We start from the raw sequence: 20,913 nt of genomic DNA on the forward strand, positions 1-20,913 counted from the left end.
GCTCCCAGGAAAGAACTACTTACTTAATGATGACTGAGTGGGCGAGTGACTGAGTGAGAGCGATGTGTTGGTCCAGTCCCCCCTCTGCTCACTGCTCACCCAGTCCAAGCCTCAACCTACCCTCCTGAGCAACAGAGGTGTGTGCAGGAAGGAGAAATGTCCCCAGTGTTGCATGTGTAGCTTCTGAAGCTAGGCAGCCATTGGACTCCCGCCTAGTGTGGCTGGGCCCAGGCTGGGCTCTGAGGGGTGTGGGGCGGCTCCTCGGGGACTCCTCTGCCCTGGTCCATGGGGTGGGTGATGTGAGAGCCGGTCATCACCCACCAGAGTCCCCAGACTCCGAGTCAGCCTCACCTGCATTCTGGCCAGTTGTCACAGCCGGGGGAGGCAGGGAGGGCCAGCCCCTACGTGGGACCCAGGCTTCCGCTGCGCACCCCCACTGCAGGCCACAGGGGCACCCAAGATGGGGAGGCCGGCCACTCCCACCTGGAAGCAAGCAGGGCAGGGACACCCTTTGAGTGACTGGCAGCTTTTCCTAAAAATCACCCTTGGGCGCCTGCCCCCCAGCCCCCACACCCAGAGCAGAGCCCCGGAAACAGCAGCCCCCTGTGGGCTAGTGAGTGGGTGGGGCCGTGTGGCTGGAGGGGCTCATGGCCTGTGGCCACCCGACCCCCTAGACCTCCCTGCCTGCAGCCCTGCCCCCCACCCCCTTCCTGCCCTGGGTCTTCAGGAAAGGACCCACAGACATGTCAAGAAGGGAGGTTTTCTCCCTAATGAGGACCCCAGCTTTTGGGACGCTCCGGGTGGTGACTCTTCCCTGACACAGAGTCTGGTCTCCGCAGTCACACTGCCTGCCGCCTCCAACATGGTGGCCACCTGCTCATCTGCTGCCCTCAAGCAGCCCGGCCGTGCTTCTCGCTGTGTGCCCTGGAGAGACTGGCTTCCTTGAGCACCAAGATCTCTGACTCACAGGGCCCAGAGCTGTGGGGACTGGAACACAGGCTCCCCGGGGTGGAGGGACACTGGGAGCGACCACTCCAGCTCCTATCCCTCGGTTCCTGGCACAGCACAACTCAGGTCCCATGCTCCAGCACCCAGGGCCTGCACTGTGACCCTTGCCACCGTGAGGACACTGACATTCCGAGGGTTCTCAATCCTGGGACCTTGCCATGTGAATGCCGGAGCCCTGACACAGCCCTGGAGCAGAGCTGGCCAGTGTGCATGGTCTGTTCCATGGGAGAGCTGTGTCTGGTCCTCTTTCTTGATGGGGACAGAAAACAATGCATTCACCAAACCTGGGGCCGTGGTCCCCTCACCAGAGGCTACAGCATTGCACTCGCCCCCCAAGACACTGCACCCGCAGCCGCCCGGTCACCACCAGGGCCACCCCAGTGACTAAACGGGGAAGAGGTGGAGACCACCGCCTGCACCTCAGGGCTGCAGGGAGACACGTCTCTGTCCCACGCTGGTAGCTCTTCCCTCCTAGGCTGAGCGCCTCGTGCAAGGGGTGTCCCGGTTCAGTGCACCCACCCCGGCTGTGCACTCAGGGACTGGAGAAGTGGCCACTGTGGCCCATGGGTCACCTGCCTTCACAGGACCCGTCACCTGACCCCACGTGCCCCAGCTCTAGCAGGATCATGACGCTCCACCAGGTGCCGATGCCAGCGCAGATCCAACGCTGTGTCCTCTCCCCAGGGCACTGTGCGGGGTCCTGCAGGGCTGTGCCATCCCCTCAGCACGGGCCACTCCTCCAGTTGCTGGGTCACCACGGTGTTGCCCCGTGACGGGCTGGGAGCTGCCAGAGGCTTCAGCTGGAGGTGGAGCTGACCATGGCGAGAGGCCATCAGGGAGCACAGGGCAGAGCAGTGGGAGGACCAGATTTAGTCATCCAGGCGCCTGGCTGCCCTGCCAGGGTGGAGGCAGGGAGGGCTGTGAGGAGGGGCACTGGGGTCTCCCAGGTGAGGCAGGACAGTGACAGGGGCCAGGGGTGGGTGGTGAGCACTGGCAGATTCTGCACACCCTGTGCCTCCCCTCCCCTCCAGGGTGGACCCGGCTGCTCTGGAACCTCCCCGTGGAGAGGCCCACGTGTGCGGAGCTGCAAGAGGCTGGAGCAGTCACAGGGTTCCCACCCTGGCCAACCCTTCCCGTGAGACCACAGCCCCACTCAGCACCATGACGCAGAGGAAATGGCCCTGCCACGCCTGGATTCCAGACCCACAGAGGCCAGGAGACAATGAACCCATGTCGATTTAAGCCATGAGGGTTTGGGGTAATCTGCTACCTGACAAAAGATGACCCACACAGTTGAGGGTGGAGCCAGCTGTGGGTGAGAGAAGCCCAGGGCGCCCAGGAAGGGAAGGGAGCCTGGCTGTCAGGGCCCTTGGCCAGCCGGGCCGGCCGGGAGGGGAGATCCAGACAGGCTTGTCAGATGAGCGGTGAAGCCACAGAGGTCACTGTTGGACCCTGTGGAGGGGAAACATGATGGGGCGGGGGCTGTGAAGGGTGCAGAGGACGGGGAGGTGGGTCACGGATGGGGAGGGAGGGAGAAGGAGCAGCAGGAGGGCAGCTGGGAGGGTGCTTCTCCCGCCACGTCCAGCTGCCCCAGTGGAAGGGAGTGGCCATGAGAGGGTCCGAGGGGGAAAGAGGCAGGTTGGTGGGGGCCGGGATTCTGGGCCGGGCGAGGAAGAAGGAGAGGGAGGGAGGGAGAGAAGGAGGGGGTGTCTGGGAGTGAAAAGATGCAAACCAAGACCGCCCCGAGCTCCCACTCACGCCCACCAGGATGGGTGTCACCAAAAATCAAAACGTACCAAGCAGTACGTGGCCAAGATGTGGTAAACTTGTACCTTGTGCGCTGCTGAGGGGAATGTGGCTGGTGGAAAACACGGTGGAGATGCCCCAGGATGCTGGGCTTGAGTCCCCTGCGACCCAGGCCCCGTTCTTGGGTGTCGGCTTGAAAGAGCTGAACACGGGGGCTCCGACCGCCATCCACACGCCCAGGTTCGTGGCAGTGTATTCCCAGGACACAAAGGGACCTGTGTGTCCATCACCTGACGAATGCAGAGAGTTTGGTCCACCCAGACAGTGGCCCTTAAAGGAGGAGATCCCGACACAGCATAGCAGATGCTACGATGTAGATGGACCTTGAGGACACTGTGCTGAGCGAAGCAAGCCAGTCACAAAGGGAAAGTACTGCCCGATCGACTCCTACTAGGTGCCTGGAGAAGTCAGATTCAGAGACAGAGAGGAGCGGGTGGGTACCAGGGGCCGGGGGAGCAGGAGTGAGTGCCCAACACGGACCGAGTGTCAGTTTGGGAAGATGAGGAAGTTCTGGAGGAGATGATGGTGATGGTCACACCACAACCTGAATGTACTTAATGCCACTGAGCTGTGCACTTAGTGGGTAAATGGCGAATTTTATATTATGTACATGTTACCATGATGCAAAATAGAAACAGCTGGGTTAGTCTGGTGCAGCGTTTCACTGTTCTGGTAGGAAAAAAACATACACTCCTCTCCCATGAGCTACAGTGTCTGCCGTGAGGGCACGGCTCTCCAGTGACCTCACCCAGCTCGGTACACAGATAAAGGATAACGTTCACGGTGCTGATGTTTAAATTTAATGTTCACTTACAACATTAAATAAATGAATAAAAATAGCACGACAAATCTGTGCACTTTTCTGCCTGTATGTTGCATTTAACAATTAAAATGTTAAAAAACATATATATATATATATATATATATATATTTTAAAGGACATTTCCTGGGCATATCTCCCCGTCACCTCCCGTGGCCCCCAGCCCCAGGCCTGAGAACTCAGGGCGGCCCTGGGGCCCCCCGGGGCCACCAGTCAGGTCTTTGATTGGCAGTCTGCACTCTAACAAGCTCCAGGACCTCCCCGAGGGCCCCTCCCGGCTGGTCTGAGTCGAGCTGCCTTTGGTGAGAGGAGAGATGTCGAGTGGCTCACCGCTGCCTGCTTACACTGACTGCATGAGGCCGCATTTCGGAGAGACCAGGGTAAATAACACTAAGTTTAATTTCACCTGTTTCTTGCTGCTTTACTTGAGTTCTTGTTACTTTCGCCTGAATTTGCTGCTTCTTGGGTGGCACTGGTCTAGAAGGCCCCTCCCCTTTTTTTCTTTTTCAAACAGCTCTGAGAGGGCCCGCTGCACAGCCTGGAGCTGGCGGGAGACTGGACCCAGTGCCAGCCCATCCTCCCCTCGGGTCCCCTCCCCACATCTGATCACACCCCAGCAGCCAGGCCCCTCCCTGTCCTGTCAACCTGGGCTTACCTTCACCTGCCCCTCAGCACCCCGCCCCCGCCAGTTCCTCCCCACCTCGGTGTCCCCAGCCCTCCCACTCACCCTGCCCAGGCTACCCCCACCTTCCCACCTCCCCCAACCCAGCCTGGCCAGCTCTGGCCACCTCAAGCCCAACCCAGAAACTGGGGACCACAAATCTGGAAGCCCTGGGGGTCTGTTCAGAATTCCTCTCACCAGCCCCATGGGCCACAGGATGGGGACAAGCGCCCCATTAGTGCAGACAAGGCAGCCTGGCCCCGGACAGCTGAGATGCAGAACCACCACCAGGGTGTAGGGACACAGGGCCTGGACGAGGTCTTCTAACAGATGAGGACGTGTGCTGAGCCAGCTGGGGCTAGGTCCCAGCTTTGTGACCCGGATGGGGCTGCCCCTATGAGTAGCAGGCTGTCTTCAGCTGGGGCCCTGGCATGCGAGGATGCTAAGCTCGGGGTGGCTGTGCGTCCTGATGCAGGCAAGGGGCTGTGTGCCCGCAGTGAGCAGGGGCAGGCCTGCCGGCCTGCGCGCGCGCGCGCGCACACACACACACACCCCAGCGCGGGAACGCTGGCTTCCTGGGCCCAGCAGCCTTCTTGGGAAGCTATTTGTCATGCAAATGCCCTCAAATGCCCTCTAATGCCCTTTCCTGGGGCCTGTCCCCAACAAGCGGGTTTGAGAGCTGTTGCCTTTCTAGGGTGGGGCTTGGCCCCGCTGGGTCCTGCAGCTGCCTCCCCTGCAGACCCAGACAGCCTGAGGTTTGACTTCCTCTACAGCCCCCTGCCCAGCCCGACCCCCCCCCCTTGGAAGCCCCAGTGCAGCCCCTTCCCTCCCAGCTTCCTGGAGCACGGCTGGCGTGGGAGGGCCAGGCCTATTCTCTTTTCCAGGCTGCCTCCAGGGATGTGAGCTGAGGGGGAGGGGTGCCCAGCAACGTGCCTAATCCCCAGCAGAGCCAGGACGCAGCCCACCCGCTGAGCCGGCCAGGGCTGTTTCCCTGCAGGGCAGGGGTGCCCCTCCCCCACCCCTGCCCATCCTGGGCACAGACTAGGGCGTCTAGGTGGTGGCCGGTGCCGGGGCTGGGTCCCTCTGCTGGGGTCGGTTGGCCTCTGGGTCCATTTGCCACGCGGAGCCAGGATGGCCAGGCCCTGGGACACTGGTTGAATGACAAAGCCCACGGCCCTCCAGGGAGAGACTCCTGTCAGGGCCGGTGGGCCTCAAACGCCGGGCCCTGGTGGAGCAGGGAGCCGCGGGAAGCCCGGTGGACAGGGCAGCTCTGGCCGCTGGCACGTGCCCTGCGCCTGCTGCGCGCTCCCCGCTGCCCCGCGCCATGACCCGCCTGTCCCGGGACGCCGTGTGAGGCAGGAACAGGGTGTGGGTCTGCTCAGGGCGCCGGGCGGCGGGCGGCGGCCGCGCACCGCCAGACCAGAGCCCGTTGTGTCCCCAGGAGCCCCTGCCGCGACCCCCACTTCCCTCTGCTCCGGCCCCACACCGCGATCCCGTCCCCACCATCCCTGGCCCCAGTCGCCTAGCACCCACTGGTCTGTCCAGCCCCGCCCACCACCCATCCCTTCGCCCCAGCCTCTCCCCTGCTCCGCCCCCGCTACACCGCCCCGCCTCTAGCCCGGCCCCCTAGTGCCCCGCCACCACCCCGCAACGCCCAACAGCCCACCGGCCCCCCCTCCCCCCTGCAGTCCCTGCCTTTATCACCCGCTGCCCTCTGGGCCGGAGACCCGGGCATCACAGTCGCCAGAACAGACTCCGTGCTACTCCCACTCCCCTCCTTGTCCAGCCCAGGCTGGGCGTCCCCCAGGATCCAGGACACTCCCACCAACCACTCCAGGCCTGCGTCAGGGTCCGGAGAGCAGAGCCCCTCAGGCTGCAGGGGACCAACTTTTCATCTGAGGGGGCCTGAGAATAGTGTAGGCCTGGGTTGCTGGAGAGTCCTGGGGACAGGTGCAGGCCATGGGCACTGGCCACACTGCTGCCCGGAGCCATGGTGGTCCAGCTACACTGGCTGGTGGGAAGCCTGTGGGTGACGGGCATCTGGGCTGCTGGACTTTCCAGGGGAGAGGGCACTCCTGGCTGCAGGTCACAAAGGACACAGGCCACAGATCGGGGCACATGGGTCCACATGGGCCCTTTGAGGTCCTGACTCAGCACCCACGTGGGTCAGGGCACATGGCACCAAGGCATCCTTGCACACAGGCACACATGGCTTGCAGGTATCTTGGCCATCCATGCGCATGCCTGGCCCCAGCACAGCCACAGGTTCCGTCCCTGCCAACACAGACGCCCACACCTCTCCAGCCCTGCAGGCTGGCGTAGGGGCTCACACAGAGGGCTCTCCCAGTGCCCCTTGGACAAACTGCAGGGCAGGGAGTCAGAAGAGGCTGAGAGGGTCGCCCGTGGGCAAGGGTGACCAGGACGGCTCCAGTGACAAGTGGGGGTGGGTGTCCCCATCAACCGCAGGGGAGCCTGAAGAACAAGGTAGACATGGGGCTGGTCTGAGCTGTGGGGCTGATGAGGAGCTGAGGCGTGACCTCACACAGGCACCCGGCCAGGCCTGCTCCCCAGGGAGCCTCGGGGCTGCGGAAGCCCATTCCAGGCCCTGGCTGCTGAGAGACAAGGCAGTGGAGAGCCTGAGGGCACAGCCGGTGTGTGCCACTGGTAGGAGGGCCCTGGGTGGCTCGAGGAGGGAGGGGCGGCCACGTCCCCCCAGCCTCTTCCTGCTCCCCACCTTTACCCTAGCTGTGAGGCCCCTCTCTGTGCCCAGTCTAGCAAGGGCCTGGGGTGGGCGGTACTGCCCAGCTCATGGAGTCTGGGGCAGGCGAGGGGGAGGACAGTATCCTTGCAGGCTTGGCCTACACAGGCCAAGAACTGGCCATGTGGAACCGGTCTAACCAGGTATGTGCGCGCGCATGTGTGTGTGTGTGTGTGTGTGGGGGCTGGGACCTGGCCAAGAGGCAGGTGGAACAGAGGCCACAGCTTGCATCATGGGCATCACGGGCATCACCCTGGGGCACCTGCCCAGCGGCCCAGCCTTGAAGGAGTGGAGGATGGGCAAGTGGGCGTCGGCTCCACACCCTTCACTCCTCAGAGACGGCAGAGACAGGGACAGGGACAGGGACAGGGGAGGCCAAGTTTGGCCTGGGGCCTGGCTACCGGTGGTGCCAAGACCCAGCTCCACAGCCCCCTTCCCAGCTCTGCCCACCCCACGCTCAGCCCAAGGGCAGTCTGGCCAGTGCCCTCCAGAGCCCTTGAACTTACTGAGGGCAGGGCCAGTCTCGGTGTGCTGGGCAGACGGGGCTGCCCTGCTCTGGCGAGCCTGGGGCCACAGTGGCCAGGTCAGCTGAAGGGTCCCCACACTGCCTCACTGAGCAGCTCCAGGTCCAGGCAGGCAGCTGAGCCAGTCACCTCTGCTGGGTCCCTGGTGTCCTGGCAGGTGGGACTTCAAGAGCGCAGACCCTCCACTAAGGCCCTCTGGCCACTGCTGTGCCCAGTTCGCCTCCTGCCCCCGCTGTGGGCTCCTACCCACCGGCTCTGCTCCCCTCGGGCCTCACTACACCAAGACCCAGCACTCTTGGCCTGGGTCCACCCCTTAAACAGGGAACAGCCCTCAGCCAGTTGTGAGGATGCCCCTGTCCCTCCTGCCGGGCCTCTGGGCCTGGACTGGCCTTGGGTTCCGGACCACCCACCCCAGCTCCCTACCTCTCCCCACCAGCCCCTGTCCTGGTGAACCCCTGCCCTTGGTTTTCTAGCCTGTGAGCTGGGCAGCACTGCCCAACCCAGGCTGGCAGCTGGGGCCTAGCCAGTTTCCTGCACCCCGAACCTCCATTTCCCCACCTGTAAATGAAGATCAGGAGGACCGTGTGCCCCGCCCCTATGGGCAAGTCCCCACCCCCTGGGGAGCAGGCTCTCCCCTCTCCTCTGTCTGTCCTCCCCCTGGTCCCCCTCAGAGATGCCAGTAACTGGATCCCGGAGCTGCACCGACAGCCCCCAGGCCGGAGCTAGTCCCTGCGGCTGCCCCCAGAGCCAGTTCCGGACTGCACATGCTCCGTCAGTTGCCCAGTCTGGCCCAGCCCAGGGCTCTGACCCTTCAGAAGAGGCAGCCGGGGGGCCAGTGTATGTCAGCACCTAGAGGGGGAGAGCGGTTGGCAGAGGGGTCCCGTGCTGCCAGGGTGGGAGAGGTGGGAGCGGGTCACTTGGAGCTGGGAGGTGCCCACCTCTGCCCACCAGGCACCTCCCGCCCCTGGCACCTGCCCCTGCAGCCCCATCTTGCAGCTGCGAGGACTGAGATCCGGAAGCTCTGCCTTCTCTCCTCAGTCAAGAGGGAGCCATGGAGAGGTTCTGAGCAAGGGAGTGGTGTGCTTTGAGCAGAAGGAGGCTCCGGACAGATGCTGCATCGGAGGGAATGGAGAGGTGGAAGGGCCTGGGGGCTGGACTGGGGGGTCCTGGTGTGGGGCAGGAGGGAGATCAGGGTCAGGACAGCAGTGGGGCCCTGTGTCAGCTCGTTCTCCTGCCTGCTGAGTGACCCCAGAGCAGCGGACTCACCCACCTGGGAGGGACTCCAGGGCCGGGGCGAAACCCCACAGTGGCACGTCCCAGAAACCGTGTGTCAGCATCTCCCCTCCTGCCCAGGCTGCCAGTAAAGCCACTCAGGGCACACCCAGATGGGGGTGGTGGAGACAGAGGTGGCGGGTGAGGGGCAGAGGGCTGGTGTGGGGCGTGCCCATGGGGCCGGGGGCTAGGAGAGGAATGGGGGGCCAGGCTAGCACAGATACAGGGAGAGCAAAGGTGGAGGCCCCCTGGCCTGGCCAGGGAGGGGGGCACCTGCAGCCTCTTATCAGATCCAGCACCAGCAGTGCGGGTGGTGGCTGAAGGCCCCGCTTCACAGCTAGGAAGCCCTGGGGTCCCAGCCCCACAAGGGGCTGGGCTGCTTTGCTGTTGACCAAGGAGCTACTAGGGCAGTGGCCCTGGACGTGCTGGCACAACTCACTCGGGGCCTCTGTCCTGAGCCTGGCCAGACCCCGGGGTGGCACCGCTAAAGAGGCAGAGGGCGCTGGCACAGGGCCCTGGCAGCGATACACCCCCACCCAGCCCATGGTGGGGGGGGGCATGCTCTGCGGCTGGCTGTGAGGGAACTGTCCCCCCGGGAACCAGGGCCCAGCTGGCAGGAGAGTGACCTGTGTCCTGTACCCTCAGGGCCCAGTGGGGAGGTCAGAGTAGGGGCGGAAGCCGGCCTGGCCCCGAGCAGCAGGGAGCAGGAGGTGCTGGTGGCTCGGGAAGGAAATTTCCTGGGGGCGGGGAACTGAGAGTAAGAGCGCAGGCTCCCCCCCTGTTCTCCCCACCGCCCTGTGATGGCGCAGCCGCAGCCACTCTGCCCACCGGCGGCACTGCTGGCCTCCTGCTCCCCGCAGGCAGCCCAGGGACGAGCCCACTGCGAGGGCGGGGGTGAGGGCAGGCTTCGAGGCGCCCTCCCTGGTGTGCTTCTGCCTCCACTCTCTCACCTTCACCCTTCACTGCTGTCCCCTGCCCTGGTCACCCACCCTCAGGACCTGGCCTCCTGCACGGCCGTGTCCACCTCCGTATGCAGCCTGGCCTCCTCCTGGTCTTCCTAGGGAGTGCCCCCCCCAGCTGCTCTGAGGAGAAATGGCTCTGACCCTGGAGTGGGGCACTCATGCCCACAGTGGGCAAGGCCCACAGGGGTTTGTGAGGTCCTGTCCCCAACCCCACTGTGGGGTGCGGGTAGGGCAGGCGAGATGGCCTCTTCTGGGCATCTGGACAGTGGGAAGGTTGGCCAGATCCCGGGTCTCCAGCCATTGGCCATACCCAGGTGCAGCTCGCTGATCTCCATTCTCCAGTGGGTGGGAAGGCTTCACCTTCACCCCTTGGGGAGGAGGGTACCCATGCTGCAAGCCAGGAGGCTGCCTGGTGGTGGTGCCTGACCAGGCTTGGGAGGAGAGGGAAGGCAGTACCAGAGGGGCACAGGCACGGAGGGACAGCTGCATGAATGTGTCTGTCGCGTGTGTCTGCACGCCACCTACCCAGTCTGCACGGGCCAGCTGGCTGCGTGCGCGCACACCTGCGTGCTCACCTGTGAACAGGTGTGTTGCTGCCTGGGCTCTGACCCCGGCTGACTAGCCGCTGGGCCCCTCCTCACTCCTGGGCCCTGGAACATCCACGGCACCACCGCCTCTTCCAGGAAGCTGGTGGGAGTGAGCAAGGGGCGTTGAGGGAGGAGCTGGGCGAGAGTCGGGCCGACGCCTCGACAGAGGCCCAGTCAGCTTCTGGGCTGGCGGGGGCCTCTCCCCACCGCCTACCCCCTCTCCCTCTGCGACCTGTCACTTCCCGGGAACAAGGAAAGGGCCCTGAGGCTGGCGACAAGCCACTTCTACTGAACTGCATGCTCTCCCCAGGTCACTCAGGGCCTGGGGGTCAGAGCGCAGGGGGAACCCTGGGCAGAGACAGGGTCAGAGCAGGGCTCCCCTGGGACCTCGGTGGGCCCTTGGACTCCGCCAGCCCTTGTTAGGGCCTACACTCAGGGCGCTGGCCCAGAGCTGCGGCAGCTGCAGCTGGCCCTGAATCCCTCCTCCTGTAGCTGCTTTGACGCCTCCCACCCCCCAGGACACTGTGAGCCAGAACGGGGTGTCGCCAGACTCCGCTCTCCCTCCCTCACGGGACTGGCAAGCAACAACTGGGTACTGACATCCTCCAATGGGCACCACTCCGCCCCTGCTGCGTCCCGGAACCTGCATGCCCAGGTGCCTCTCAGTGCCCCACGCAGGCTGGCCCTGGGGAGGCTCCCGGGAGCCAGACCTGGTCTTTCCAGCAAAAGCCACAGCGAGGAGAGTCTGGAAAGCAACACGGGCTGGAGGGGAGCCCGGCCTCCCAGGCTCTTGTGGCAGGCTTGCCCCTGCCCTGGCCTGGCTCCACATCCACCAGGGTCCAGCCCCTCCCGCAGGCCTGGGTCCACTCCCGGCAGGCACAGATGGAGAGGGTAGGCTGAGGCACAGGTCCAGGGAGCTTCCTGCACCGCATGTGCCTCCAGGGTAGGAGCGCCATGAAGACCGCCCTCACCGGTGCAGTTCCTGCCCTTCTCCCAACGGCAGAAGTTGGGGCCACGTTGTGTCTTCCTCGGGACTCGCAGAACCCCCCACCCCGATGCCCGGGTGTAGGGGGCTCTCTCCCAGCTTTCTAATTCTGAACCATTAAAGAAGGGGGCCCACGGGGACTGAGGCACCCAGGCTCTTGGGCTCTAAGCTGCGTGGGTGCTGCCTGGGGCTGGCAGGGAGGGGCCAGGTCTAGCCTGACCTGAAACCGTCATGTGTTCCGCCCTGCTTGTTTCCAAGCCTGATCTGTTCTTGGGCAGGGCTCATGTCCTGGCAGCAACACTCTCCTACCTGCCTGGCCAGGCCAGTTGCCACCCACAGGCTGGTCCTTCCTCTGAGGCCCCCGCATCCCTCTCCTCATTCCCCCACCGGCCACTGCTCTCCCTGTGACGTGGTGTGAAAGCAATGCCTACCAAGGATGGAGCAGGGTGCCTGAGAGTGCTGAGCACAGGGCGGGTGTGCAGCAGGTGCCCGCTAAGTGCGTGTCCCCAAGGCCATCACTGTGTCCTGACCCCATGTGACCAGGCCCTGCAGTCGGCTCTGGAGATCCTGGGGGTGCGTCTGTAGGGACAGTTCCTCCACGGCCTGAGTGTGGTCTGAGCACAGCCCAGACCAGCCCTGGGATGAATGAAACCCTCCCAAGATGTCATCCCCGCTGCAGGCCCTGGGCCCCCAGGTCCCCGAGGCTCCTCGGACTCAGGTCAGCAGTCCCTTCCCCTCTGCAGGGGCCTTGTGACTGGCTCCAAACTGCAAATTCCGCCCTGCAACCCTTGACCTGCTGTGGTTCCCACCTGGCTGAGTGTCCCCCATGCCCTCCCCATTCTGGTTCATCCTCACAGAGTCAGCTGGACTGGGCCTCCTCCTACAGGAAGCCCCCACGTGGGACCCACTGCCTGCCTGGCTCCTGGACTCAGCCCATGGGAGCTCCATGCAAATCAGAGGCAAACACAGGCAGGCTGCCCCAGCTTCCGGCTCCTCGGGGATCCCCCTCCGAGGCCCCTTCTGTGTCTCATCCTTGTCTGCAGCCTGGGGGCTGGAGCAGAGGGGTGAGGAGCCTGTCCGGCCTGAGCACCAAATGCAGACCGCTTGATTCTCCCTGGCCGGGGTCTTAGAGGCTGCACCTGCTCCTGGGGTCGGGGCACAGGGCTCCTAAGCCTCTGGGGTGAGCCGGAGGTGCACATGGGGCAGCCCTCACCCAGTCCTGTCCAGGCGTGGCTCCTTGACCTTGAGGGTCTTGGCGCAGAGAAGGTGGAGCTGCTGGAGTCTGCTGGGCCCCACCCCCAGCACCCTCATCCCAGGAAGCCCCTGGACTTGACCTTTGAAATCTGGAGTCTACGCCCACAACACAGCTAGAACCTCCACAGCCACATTTATTAGGCACCTACTGTGTGCTCTGAGAAGCATGTCACAGACATCTAATTGGATCCTCTCCCTGGTCCTGCACAGAGGTGATCAGAGTCCCCATGAGGGGGAGACCCAGGCAGGGGGTAGGGTGAGAGGTGTGAGACCCCAAGAAAGTGGCCAGGGAGCTGGTCCAGTGCAAAGGCTGTGCCTGCTGTCCAGTGGTGGCCTGGGACTGGGGCTCAGAGGAGAGGAGCCCCATGGGCCCAGGGCGATCTCCACTGGGTAGCCACTGCTCCCACCACTGCCACCCCCAAGGCTGGGTTGGGAGCTCCAGCCCAGCTGCCTTTGGGGTCGGGGCGCTGGGAACCCAGCCTCGCTCTGAGTTAGGCCTGGGTGCATCCACAGTGTCACCTCTGGTTTTCCAGGGCTCCCGGGCCAAGAGTCCAGGTGTCTGCGGCCAGTCCGCGGACGGCTCATAGGCTAAATTCTGTACAGGGGCAGCAGGTGGGGTGCCAAGAGAGAACGTGCCCTTGAACTTGGGCCAGCCTGGCCTTGGGTCAGGCCAGGCTGGGGTTTCCTGGGCAGGGAGACCAGAGTTCCCCCAGGCCTCCGCCCACCGGCTCCCACTGATTCCCGCTCCACCCCAGTCCAGGCCCTATCCGGCTTGCCTTCGGGGAACATTGCAAAACCCTGGCTCAGCAATGCTGGCTCCCCTCCCCGGCGGGTGAGAGGCCAAGGCGGAGGCGAGGCCTGTGGAGGCCAGAGGGAAGGCCTCGCCCTCCCTCGGCCAGGGCAGTGGCCCTATGCAGGGGCTGAGGGGGTACGAGGGTGCGCATACCATGCTGCTCGCAAGCCAGGCCAGGCTCCCAGAGCCCAGTTTGTGGTCAGGGTTGCGGTGGTGCAGGTAGATAGAAGCTGGGCTCCATCAAGCTGGGCCACGGGGGCAGGGCAGGGGGCAGGCCCAGATGGGCCAGGGGTTCCTGCAGTGGGAATGGAGGCCAGATGGGGCTCAGGGGGATGGCTGTGACTGTGGAGCGAGTCACTGGGACTGACCCTGGTGGCCCAGGGCAGCCCTGGAGGATGGGAGGCGTGGCAAAGTGATAAGCTGATGATGGCTGAGGGAGCACAGAGAGGGGCCGAGGGAAGGGCAGGGAGGCATGGTCTTGGTTGAGGTACCTGGAGAGGGTCAGGGCGGGCAAGATGAGCAAACCCGTGGGACCTCCAGGGGCAGCTGGAAGGGGGCCAACTGAGGAAGCCTTGGTTGTTGATATGGGGCTGAGGTGAACAAGGGGGATGAGGGCCGGTCCCCCGAGCTCCCTGGCTGGGATGCCCCAGCTCTGTGGCATGTTGATAAGTGTGTGATGCTCTGCATGTATGCGTGTGTGTGTGTGTGTGTGTGTGTGTGTGTGTGTAGTGAGGGGACAGTGCGAGTGGAGACCCAGGCTATCTGTCCTTTACCCATCCCTTCCTCCCTAATCTGAGGACAGCCTGGCTCCAGTCACCATGACAACAGTGCACCCCTTCTGCTGGGTGCCGGAGAGTGACCTAGTGGTGCTGGCTGTGCTGGGCCCAGGTGGACTGTTTCCAGGGCGAAGGGAGGGGGTGTGCCCCCTCTGGTAGGATCCAAGCTGCTCTCCCCACTCAGGAAACACATGCCTTGAGAGAATGGGGACTTGAAGAGGCACCTAGCCCTGGTCTGAGGCTGTCCCGCTCAGCAGGATGGCCAAGTAGGTGGAGGTGCTCACCCCGCGCTGGCCCCAGCCTCCGGCACACTTGGGGTGGGGGAGGGCAAGAGACAGGGCCTGGCTCTCTGCGGTCAGTGAGGCAGCCCGGCGCCTCAGCCCCAGCTGAGCCCTCCTGCTGGTGGCCTCTCCCTGCCGGAGAGGCCCCTGCTCTGCTGCTCGGGAAGTTGCTGACCTGGGCCTGGCCTGCCTGTGGGGCTCAGAGCTATTTTTAAGGCCCACCGGATGGGCCTTCCAGGAACCAGGAAAAAACAGGCAAGGCTTGGCCTCCTGCACTGCTGGGGATGTGGCTGGAGTCAGGGGTGTGGATCAGACCTGCAGGGAAGGGGTGGCCTGGGGTCACTTACCAAGGGCCATGCCTAGGGCAGAAGGGCAAAAGGCCTTTGAGTCTCAGGTTTGGATTTGCTTCCCTGCATGAGGAGGGTGGGGGGCTCCACTGCCAGGAGAACCCCTCAGAGCCTTGGTTTGCCAAGCTGAGAAATGGGCTGAATCACATCTATCTGTAGGGTGGGGACAGGGTGAGGCTTGAATAGTGCTTGAGGAGACATAGGCTCCATGTGGTCTCACAAGTGGAGATTCCCAGCCCCCTGCCCCAGCCCACTCTTTGGGCCAGACTGGGCCTGAAAGAGGCCCCCACTGCAGAAGGACAGCCCCTGGTGAGGGGGTCTGGGTCCCTTCTGGCCCTCAGGGAGCTCACAGTCCACCCAGGACACACACACACACACAACACATCTGTAACACACACCAGAGTCTGAGAGAGATGAAGGCCCTGAGGCAACCCCCACCTCAGAAAAGCAGCTGCCTCCTGCTCTGCTCTCCACCCCTGGACCAGGCCAGGGACCCCTCCCCACTCCCAGAGCCCTCTAGAAGCTCAGCCCACCTTCAGGGCTAGCGGTGGAAGGACAATGGCCTCACCCAGTTCTCAAGGAGATGGCACACTGTTCTGAGGTTGGGGGGGACTCCAGGTCTGGATCAAGACTCTGCAGCTGCTGGGTGCAGGATGCGGGCCTCCCAAGGCTGACTCCTAAGGCCAGGGAAGGCGGGCACACAGGCCAGGACACCTGGGGAGGACTGGCCTGGAGGGCCACACAGAGGCCTAGGGGGCTGGGGGTCCACTGGGGAGGCCACCAGGGACCTCAGCCCCCTCGGCTGAGTTGGATCTGCCCTCAGAACCGCATATTGACGCCCAGACCCAGACCACGCTCCAGCACTCCCACCCTCCCTAGCCCCTAGATGGGCTGTGGGTCCAGGAATCCAAGGAGGAAGGCTCTGAGGACCATCCACTGGTCTTCTGGAAGACCCCACAAGAGAGCAGCGGTCCCTGGATTCCACCGAAGAGGCAGGCATCCTACCTTGGATCTGACCCTGAGGCGCCTGTCCTGGCCTGGGGCCCATGGTTAACCCTCAGCCCTAGCCGTGGCTCATGGGCCCACACACAGGAGAGTGGTGGACAGAGCGCCAGGAAGACAAGAACCTTAGAGCTGTACAATGGAGGGTTTGCTCTCTGTCCTGGGACAGGGATGGTGGCAGGAAGGGCTGTGACCTGGCGGAGGCTGGGTGTGCTGAGGAAATCAACAGGCTGACTAGAGCCCCCGAGGCAATGCTTGGATGAGATCACACCTGAAGGTGACCCCAGATGGGCCCAGGGACGTGGCTGCAAAGGTCAGATCTCAGTCTGGCCCCCAGGGATGACAGGGAGCTCCTGCAACGCCAGAAAGACCAGCACCTTGGCCTCCTGGCTCCTCCAACCCTCAACCCTCTCTGGGATGGCTGTGGGAAGCAGTGAATGTCTTGGGTTCAGCCACTGGGGCTAGCAGACGGCTGCTCACTCGAGTCCTGAACTGTTTAGGCCAGTGACCTTGGGCTGAGGTCGGCAAGCAACCAGAGGTGTTAGATGAGTCTGTGCAGTACAGAACGCAGACGACCGGATCAGGTCCACAGCAAGGTCGTGAAGACCTGGGTTGGCTCGGGCCCTAGCAGTGACGGTCAAGGTGGGCTCCCAAGTAGAGGCGTACAGCAGCTGGGCATGGAGGACAGCTGGGTGAGTGGCGAGTAGGGGAGGGCGCTCTAGGCACGGGGACAGCAGGGCAAAGGTTCCAGGGCGGGAGGCATGGTCAGGGAGGGCCCTTGGGCTGCGGGCTTGAGGTCAAGCCAGGGTCAGAACCGCCGGCTGGGGTGGGCAGGGTGGAGTCCCAACCCACACAGGGGCTGCGTGTCCTGCGGCTGCCGCCGAGCGGGGACCCCAGGGAGCCGCGCGCCCGCTGCGCCAAGCTACTCGCGCTCGGGGGTGCACGGACTTCCCAGGAGACACGCGCACGGCCCGGAGCGGCGGGGCACGTCTTCTACACCCCACCGCTCACCAGGACACCGCCGCCACGTTCACCGCCCGGCTGCTCGCGCCCGACCGGTGTAGCGGGTGACCTTCTTGCCGCGGCCTGGGGCGGGGCCTACCAGACCCCGCCCCTCAAGCGCGCCTCCATTGGCTGGGTCCTGAGCCCTTTGCAAACACCGGCTCCCATTGGCTCCTGCATCCCCGCCCCGTACGCCTGAGCCACCGCCCGCGAGGGAGCTGCGCGTGCGCGGGCGCGTGTGTGACCGCGGAGAAGAGGTGACGCGCCACGCTTCGCCGTGCGCCTCCGCCGCTCCGCTCCCGCCAGCTAGTCCCAGGCGGCTTGCCGCGGCCCCCGCCCACCGGCTCCCGCCCACCACGGAAGGCGCGCCGGACTCGTCCGGCTGTCTCCTCGGCCGCGCGCGCGGGTTTCAGAGGAGCCCCGAGCCGCGCGACGCCGGCGAAGGGGGCGGGGCCTCGGGTCTCCCCGCCCGCGCGGAGGGATACGCGCGACCGCGGCCCAAAAACCCCGGGCGAGGCGGCCGGGGCGTGTGAGCGGCTCGGCCTGCTGCGTGTCCTCGCGGGCTACGTGGGGTCGGCCGGGCACTGTGCCGCGCGGACGGCCTCGCCTGAGCGAGCCCGCGCTCCGAGGCCGGCGCTTCGGACACGCCCGCCTGTTGTCCGGATAGGGGCTCCGTGCGGCCCGGGAAGGCCGCCCTCCCGCGTCCGCGGCCGCGCGGGGAGCCGGGCCGGGCAAGAGGCGGCGCGGAGGCCGGGGGCCCGCGCCCCGCCGCCGCCGCCCGCGATGCTGCTCTCCAAGTTCGGCTCCCTGGCGCACCTGTGCGGGCCTGGCGGAGTGGACCACCTCCCGGTGACGATCCTGCAGCCAGGTATGCGGGGACCGGGAGCCCGGGGGTCCACCGGGGTCGGGGGGCCGGGGTCCCAGGCCGCACTGACCCCGCCCACGCGCTCTCCACAGCCAAGGCGGACAAGGAGAGCTTCGAGAAGGTGTACCAGGTGGGCGCAGTGCTGGGCAGCGGCGGCTTCGGCACAGTCTACGCGGGCAGCCGCATCGCCGACGGGCTCCCGGTGAGTCGGGCCGCCGGGCACCCGGGATTCTCGCCTTGCGCGCGTTGTTGTGTCCGCGCTGGCCTGACCACTGGTTCCCTCCCCCCAGGTGGCGGTGAAGCACGTGGTGAAGGAGCGGGTGACCGAATGGGGCAGCATCGTAAGTGCGGGCGGAGTCGGGGTCGCCGGACTGGGGCGCGGGCGCCGGGCGGAGCGCGCTGACCACCGTGTCTCCCCAGGCCGGCGCCGCTGTGCCCTTGGAGGTGGTGCTGCTGCGCAAGGTGGGCGCGGCCGGCGGCTCGCGCGGGGTCATCCGCCTGCTGGACTGGTTTGAGCGGCCCGACGGCTTCCTGCTGGTGCTCGAGCGGCCCGAGCCAGCGCAGGACCTCTTCGACTTCATCACGGAACGCGGCGCGCTCGACGAGGCCCTGGCGCGCCGCTTCTTCGCGCAGGTGCTGGCCGCCGTGCGCCACTGCCACAGCTGCGGGGTCGTGCATCGCGACATCAAGGACGAGAACCTGCTGGTGGACCTGCGCTCGGGCGAGCTCAAGCTCATCGATTTCGGCTCGGGCGCGCTGCTGCGCGACACGGTCTACACCGACTTCGATGGTGAGCGCTCTCTGCGCGGGAGGGCCAAGAGGCAGGCGACTGTCGGGGCCGCGCGCCGCGCCGGCTCGCTCGCATGCGTAGCCGAAGCGGGACCTCGGGCCGTTGGATCCGTGGTGGTTGGGGGCGCGGGCTCCAGACTCTCCTCGGCTGTGCCAGGGTTCTGGCGCTGCTGCGGGCTACTCCTGTGCGCGTGTGGAGCGCGGGGGCGCCGCGCAGAAATCCCCGCATTGCGGAGCCGGGGAAGCCGGGGCTCCCCGCCCCTCCCCCTCTGCGTATCCTCACCTCACATCTGTTTGTTGTGAAACCCGAGCCCGAGCTCATGTGACCCGCCTCTAGCGCCGGGCCAGCTGGGGGGGCGGGGCTGCCGGCGCCGGGGGAGGCCACGCCCGCCGGGGTTTTTCCAGTGGGAGGACCAGCCGGTTTTCAAGGCAGCCGCCGCCTTTGGCTCAGGGCTCAACATGGGAGGTGATCTGCGGGGAGCGCAGGGTCTAGGTGTTTCTCTGTGGTCGTGCTGGCCTCGTGGGGCGCTGCCCCGGGGGTGGGCGTGCTAACCCCCGCCTTTCCCTCAGGCACCCGAGTATACAGCCCCCCGGAGTGGATTCGCCACCACCGCTACCACGGTCGCGCGGCCACCGTGTGGTCTCTGGGCGTGCTGCTCTACGACATGGTGTGCGGGGACGTTCCCTTCGAACAGGACGAGGAGATCCTCCGGGGCCGCCTATTCTTCCGCAGGAGGGTCTCCCCAGGTGTGTGGGGGTCTGGGTCTGCCGGCACGGGGCAGGGGAGGCGGCCTTGCCCTGACCCTGTCTCCTCCCCTACAGAGTGCCAGCAGCTCATCCAGTGGTGTCTGTCCCTGCGGCCCTCCGAGCGGCCTTCGCTGGACCAAATCTCTGCCCACCCCTGGATGCTGGGGGCGGAGGAGGGCCCCTCTGAGAGCTGTGACCTTCGGCTCTGCACCCTAGACGCGGATGATGGGGCCAGCACCACCTCCAGCAGTGAGAGTTTGTGAGGCCGGGCCTGCACCTGGCTTGTGGGAACCACAAGAGGGGACCGCCAGCCCTAGCCAGGCCCTGCAGCAGCCAGCCTGCCTAGGTAGTCTGCTCCTGGAGAAAGCAGTGATCTCTGACCCCTGGTGACCTTTGCCTTTGGCACGGGCCTGTTTCCTTTGCTTTGAGTGCCTTTTTGAGCGCTGCTCTCACGGGACTTGGTTTTCTCAAGCTCTGTCCAAAGACACTCCAGTTCAAGCCAGGTCTCGCCTGCCCTGCTTGAGCTGAGGCTGTCCCTGTCCTGTGCTGCTCTGGGGGCGGTGCTGACACCGCCAACGGCCCCGCATCTGACACGTGGGATCAGGGGCACTCCCGCAGCCCGTGGCCTCATCTCACCGGGGCAGGGGCGCAGGGTCCCTCGTGCCCCTCCCACCCTTGTTTCGGTGTTCTGGGCACGTTTGTGCACAAGCAATGCAACGTTCAGGCCTCTGCTGCCCGCCCGCCCGACGCGCGTGCGCCTGCGAACGTCTTATTTATGGTGTGACCCTACGGAGGGCTATTTATTGTTTAACTTATTTGCCGAGGTTCCTCCCTCCCAGCTGCCCCGCCTCCTCTGAGGCCCTGTGCCCAGAGAGGGGGCGGCTGGCGTGTGGACCCAGGTCTCCAAACCCACAGCAGCTAGTTTGAGAGGAGCGGCGGCCCCACCGCCTGCGGCCCTGCGCTTGGGGGCGGGCTTAAGTTATTGACTTGTACAGTCTGCTTGATGGCTCTGGGGTTGGGGGACAGAGTCTCAAGCCTTTAATTTATTTCAGCAGAGGTGTTTTTGTGGTCCCAGTGTGTGAGGGCACTGAGGATAGGGGTTCTTCCAGTTCAGAAGTGAGATATCTGAAAAATCATATTTTTTTATACAGGTATTTCAATTAAATTGTTTTGTACTAAATGAATATTCTATGTTTACTGTGTTGGGTAGTCTGGAGTGAGGAGGCAGTTTTGGGAGAAGGGGCCCTGGTACCTGCGTCGCTCCCTTTGTGTTTTCCAGTGGGGAGGTGGCAGCGGGAGGGGGCCCAGGCCAGAAGGAATTCTCTCCTGATACTCAGCTCTTGGCCTCCTTGTCACCCCATTCTCTAATCCAGCTGCACCCAGGGGAGTCAGAAACAGACTGTGCCCTCGGGGTCCCCTGAGAGAGGGGCAGGGAGCCAGGCCCTTGGTGGGGGTGCGTTTCCAGCACTAGTCCAGAGGCAGAGGCTGGAAAGGGTTTTGAAGAATGGCTAGAAGTTCGTGACATGGAGGAGTGGGAAGGTGCTCCAGGTACAGAGATTAGAGGTGGGTGTGTCTGGACCTTGGCCTGACAGGCACAGGGTGAGGTGTTGGGTGGGAGCCACAGCCAAGTCCAGGTGTGGACCGGCAGACCAGGCTGCAGTGTTTAGGGTGGGT

The 20,913-nt window shown here is 64.7% G+C and overlaps 1 protein-coding gene across 1 annotated transcript; it reads left to right on the plus strand.

The window, feature by feature from the left end:
* The first annotated feature begins 16,018 nt into the window (after nucleotides 1–16,018).
* On the plus strand, nucleotides 16,019–20,419 carry PIM3 (Pim-3 proto-oncogene, serine/threonine kinase). Its single transcript, XM_032492537.1, has 6 exons — nucleotides 16,019–17,706; nucleotides 17,796–17,905; nucleotides 17,994–18,044; nucleotides 18,124–18,493; nucleotides 19,063–19,239; nucleotides 19,315–20,419. The coding sequence occupies exons 1-6, from the start codon at nucleotides 17,622–17,624 to the stop codon at nucleotides 19,500–19,502; spliced, it is 981 nt and encodes a 326-aa protein (XP_032348428.1). The 5' UTR covers nucleotides 16,019–17,621; the 3' UTR covers nucleotides 19,503–20,419.
* The last annotated feature ends 494 nt before the right edge of the window (nucleotides 20,420–20,913 follow it).

This window comes from Camelus ferus, chromosome 12 (assembly GCF_009834535.1).
Source record: "Camelus ferus isolate YT-003-E chromosome 12, BCGSAC_Cfer_1.0, whole genome shotgun sequence".
Taxonomy (NCBI): Eukaryota; Metazoa; Chordata; class Mammalia; order Artiodactyla; family Camelidae; genus Camelus; species Camelus ferus.

Coding starts and splice junctions, on each gene's coding strand:
- PIM3 (XM_032492537.1), top strand. CDS start 17,622: ATGCTGCTCTCCAAGTTCGGCTCCCTGGCGCACCTGTGCGGGCCTGGC. Junction 17,707..17,795: donor GGTGACGATCCTGCAGCCAG/GTATGCGGGGAC, acceptor CGCTCTCCACAG/CCAAGGCGGACAAGGAGAGC. Junction 17,906..17,993: donor GCATCGCCGACGGGCTCCCG/GTGAGTCGGGCC, acceptor CCCTCCCCCCAG/GTGGCGGTGAAGCACGTGGT.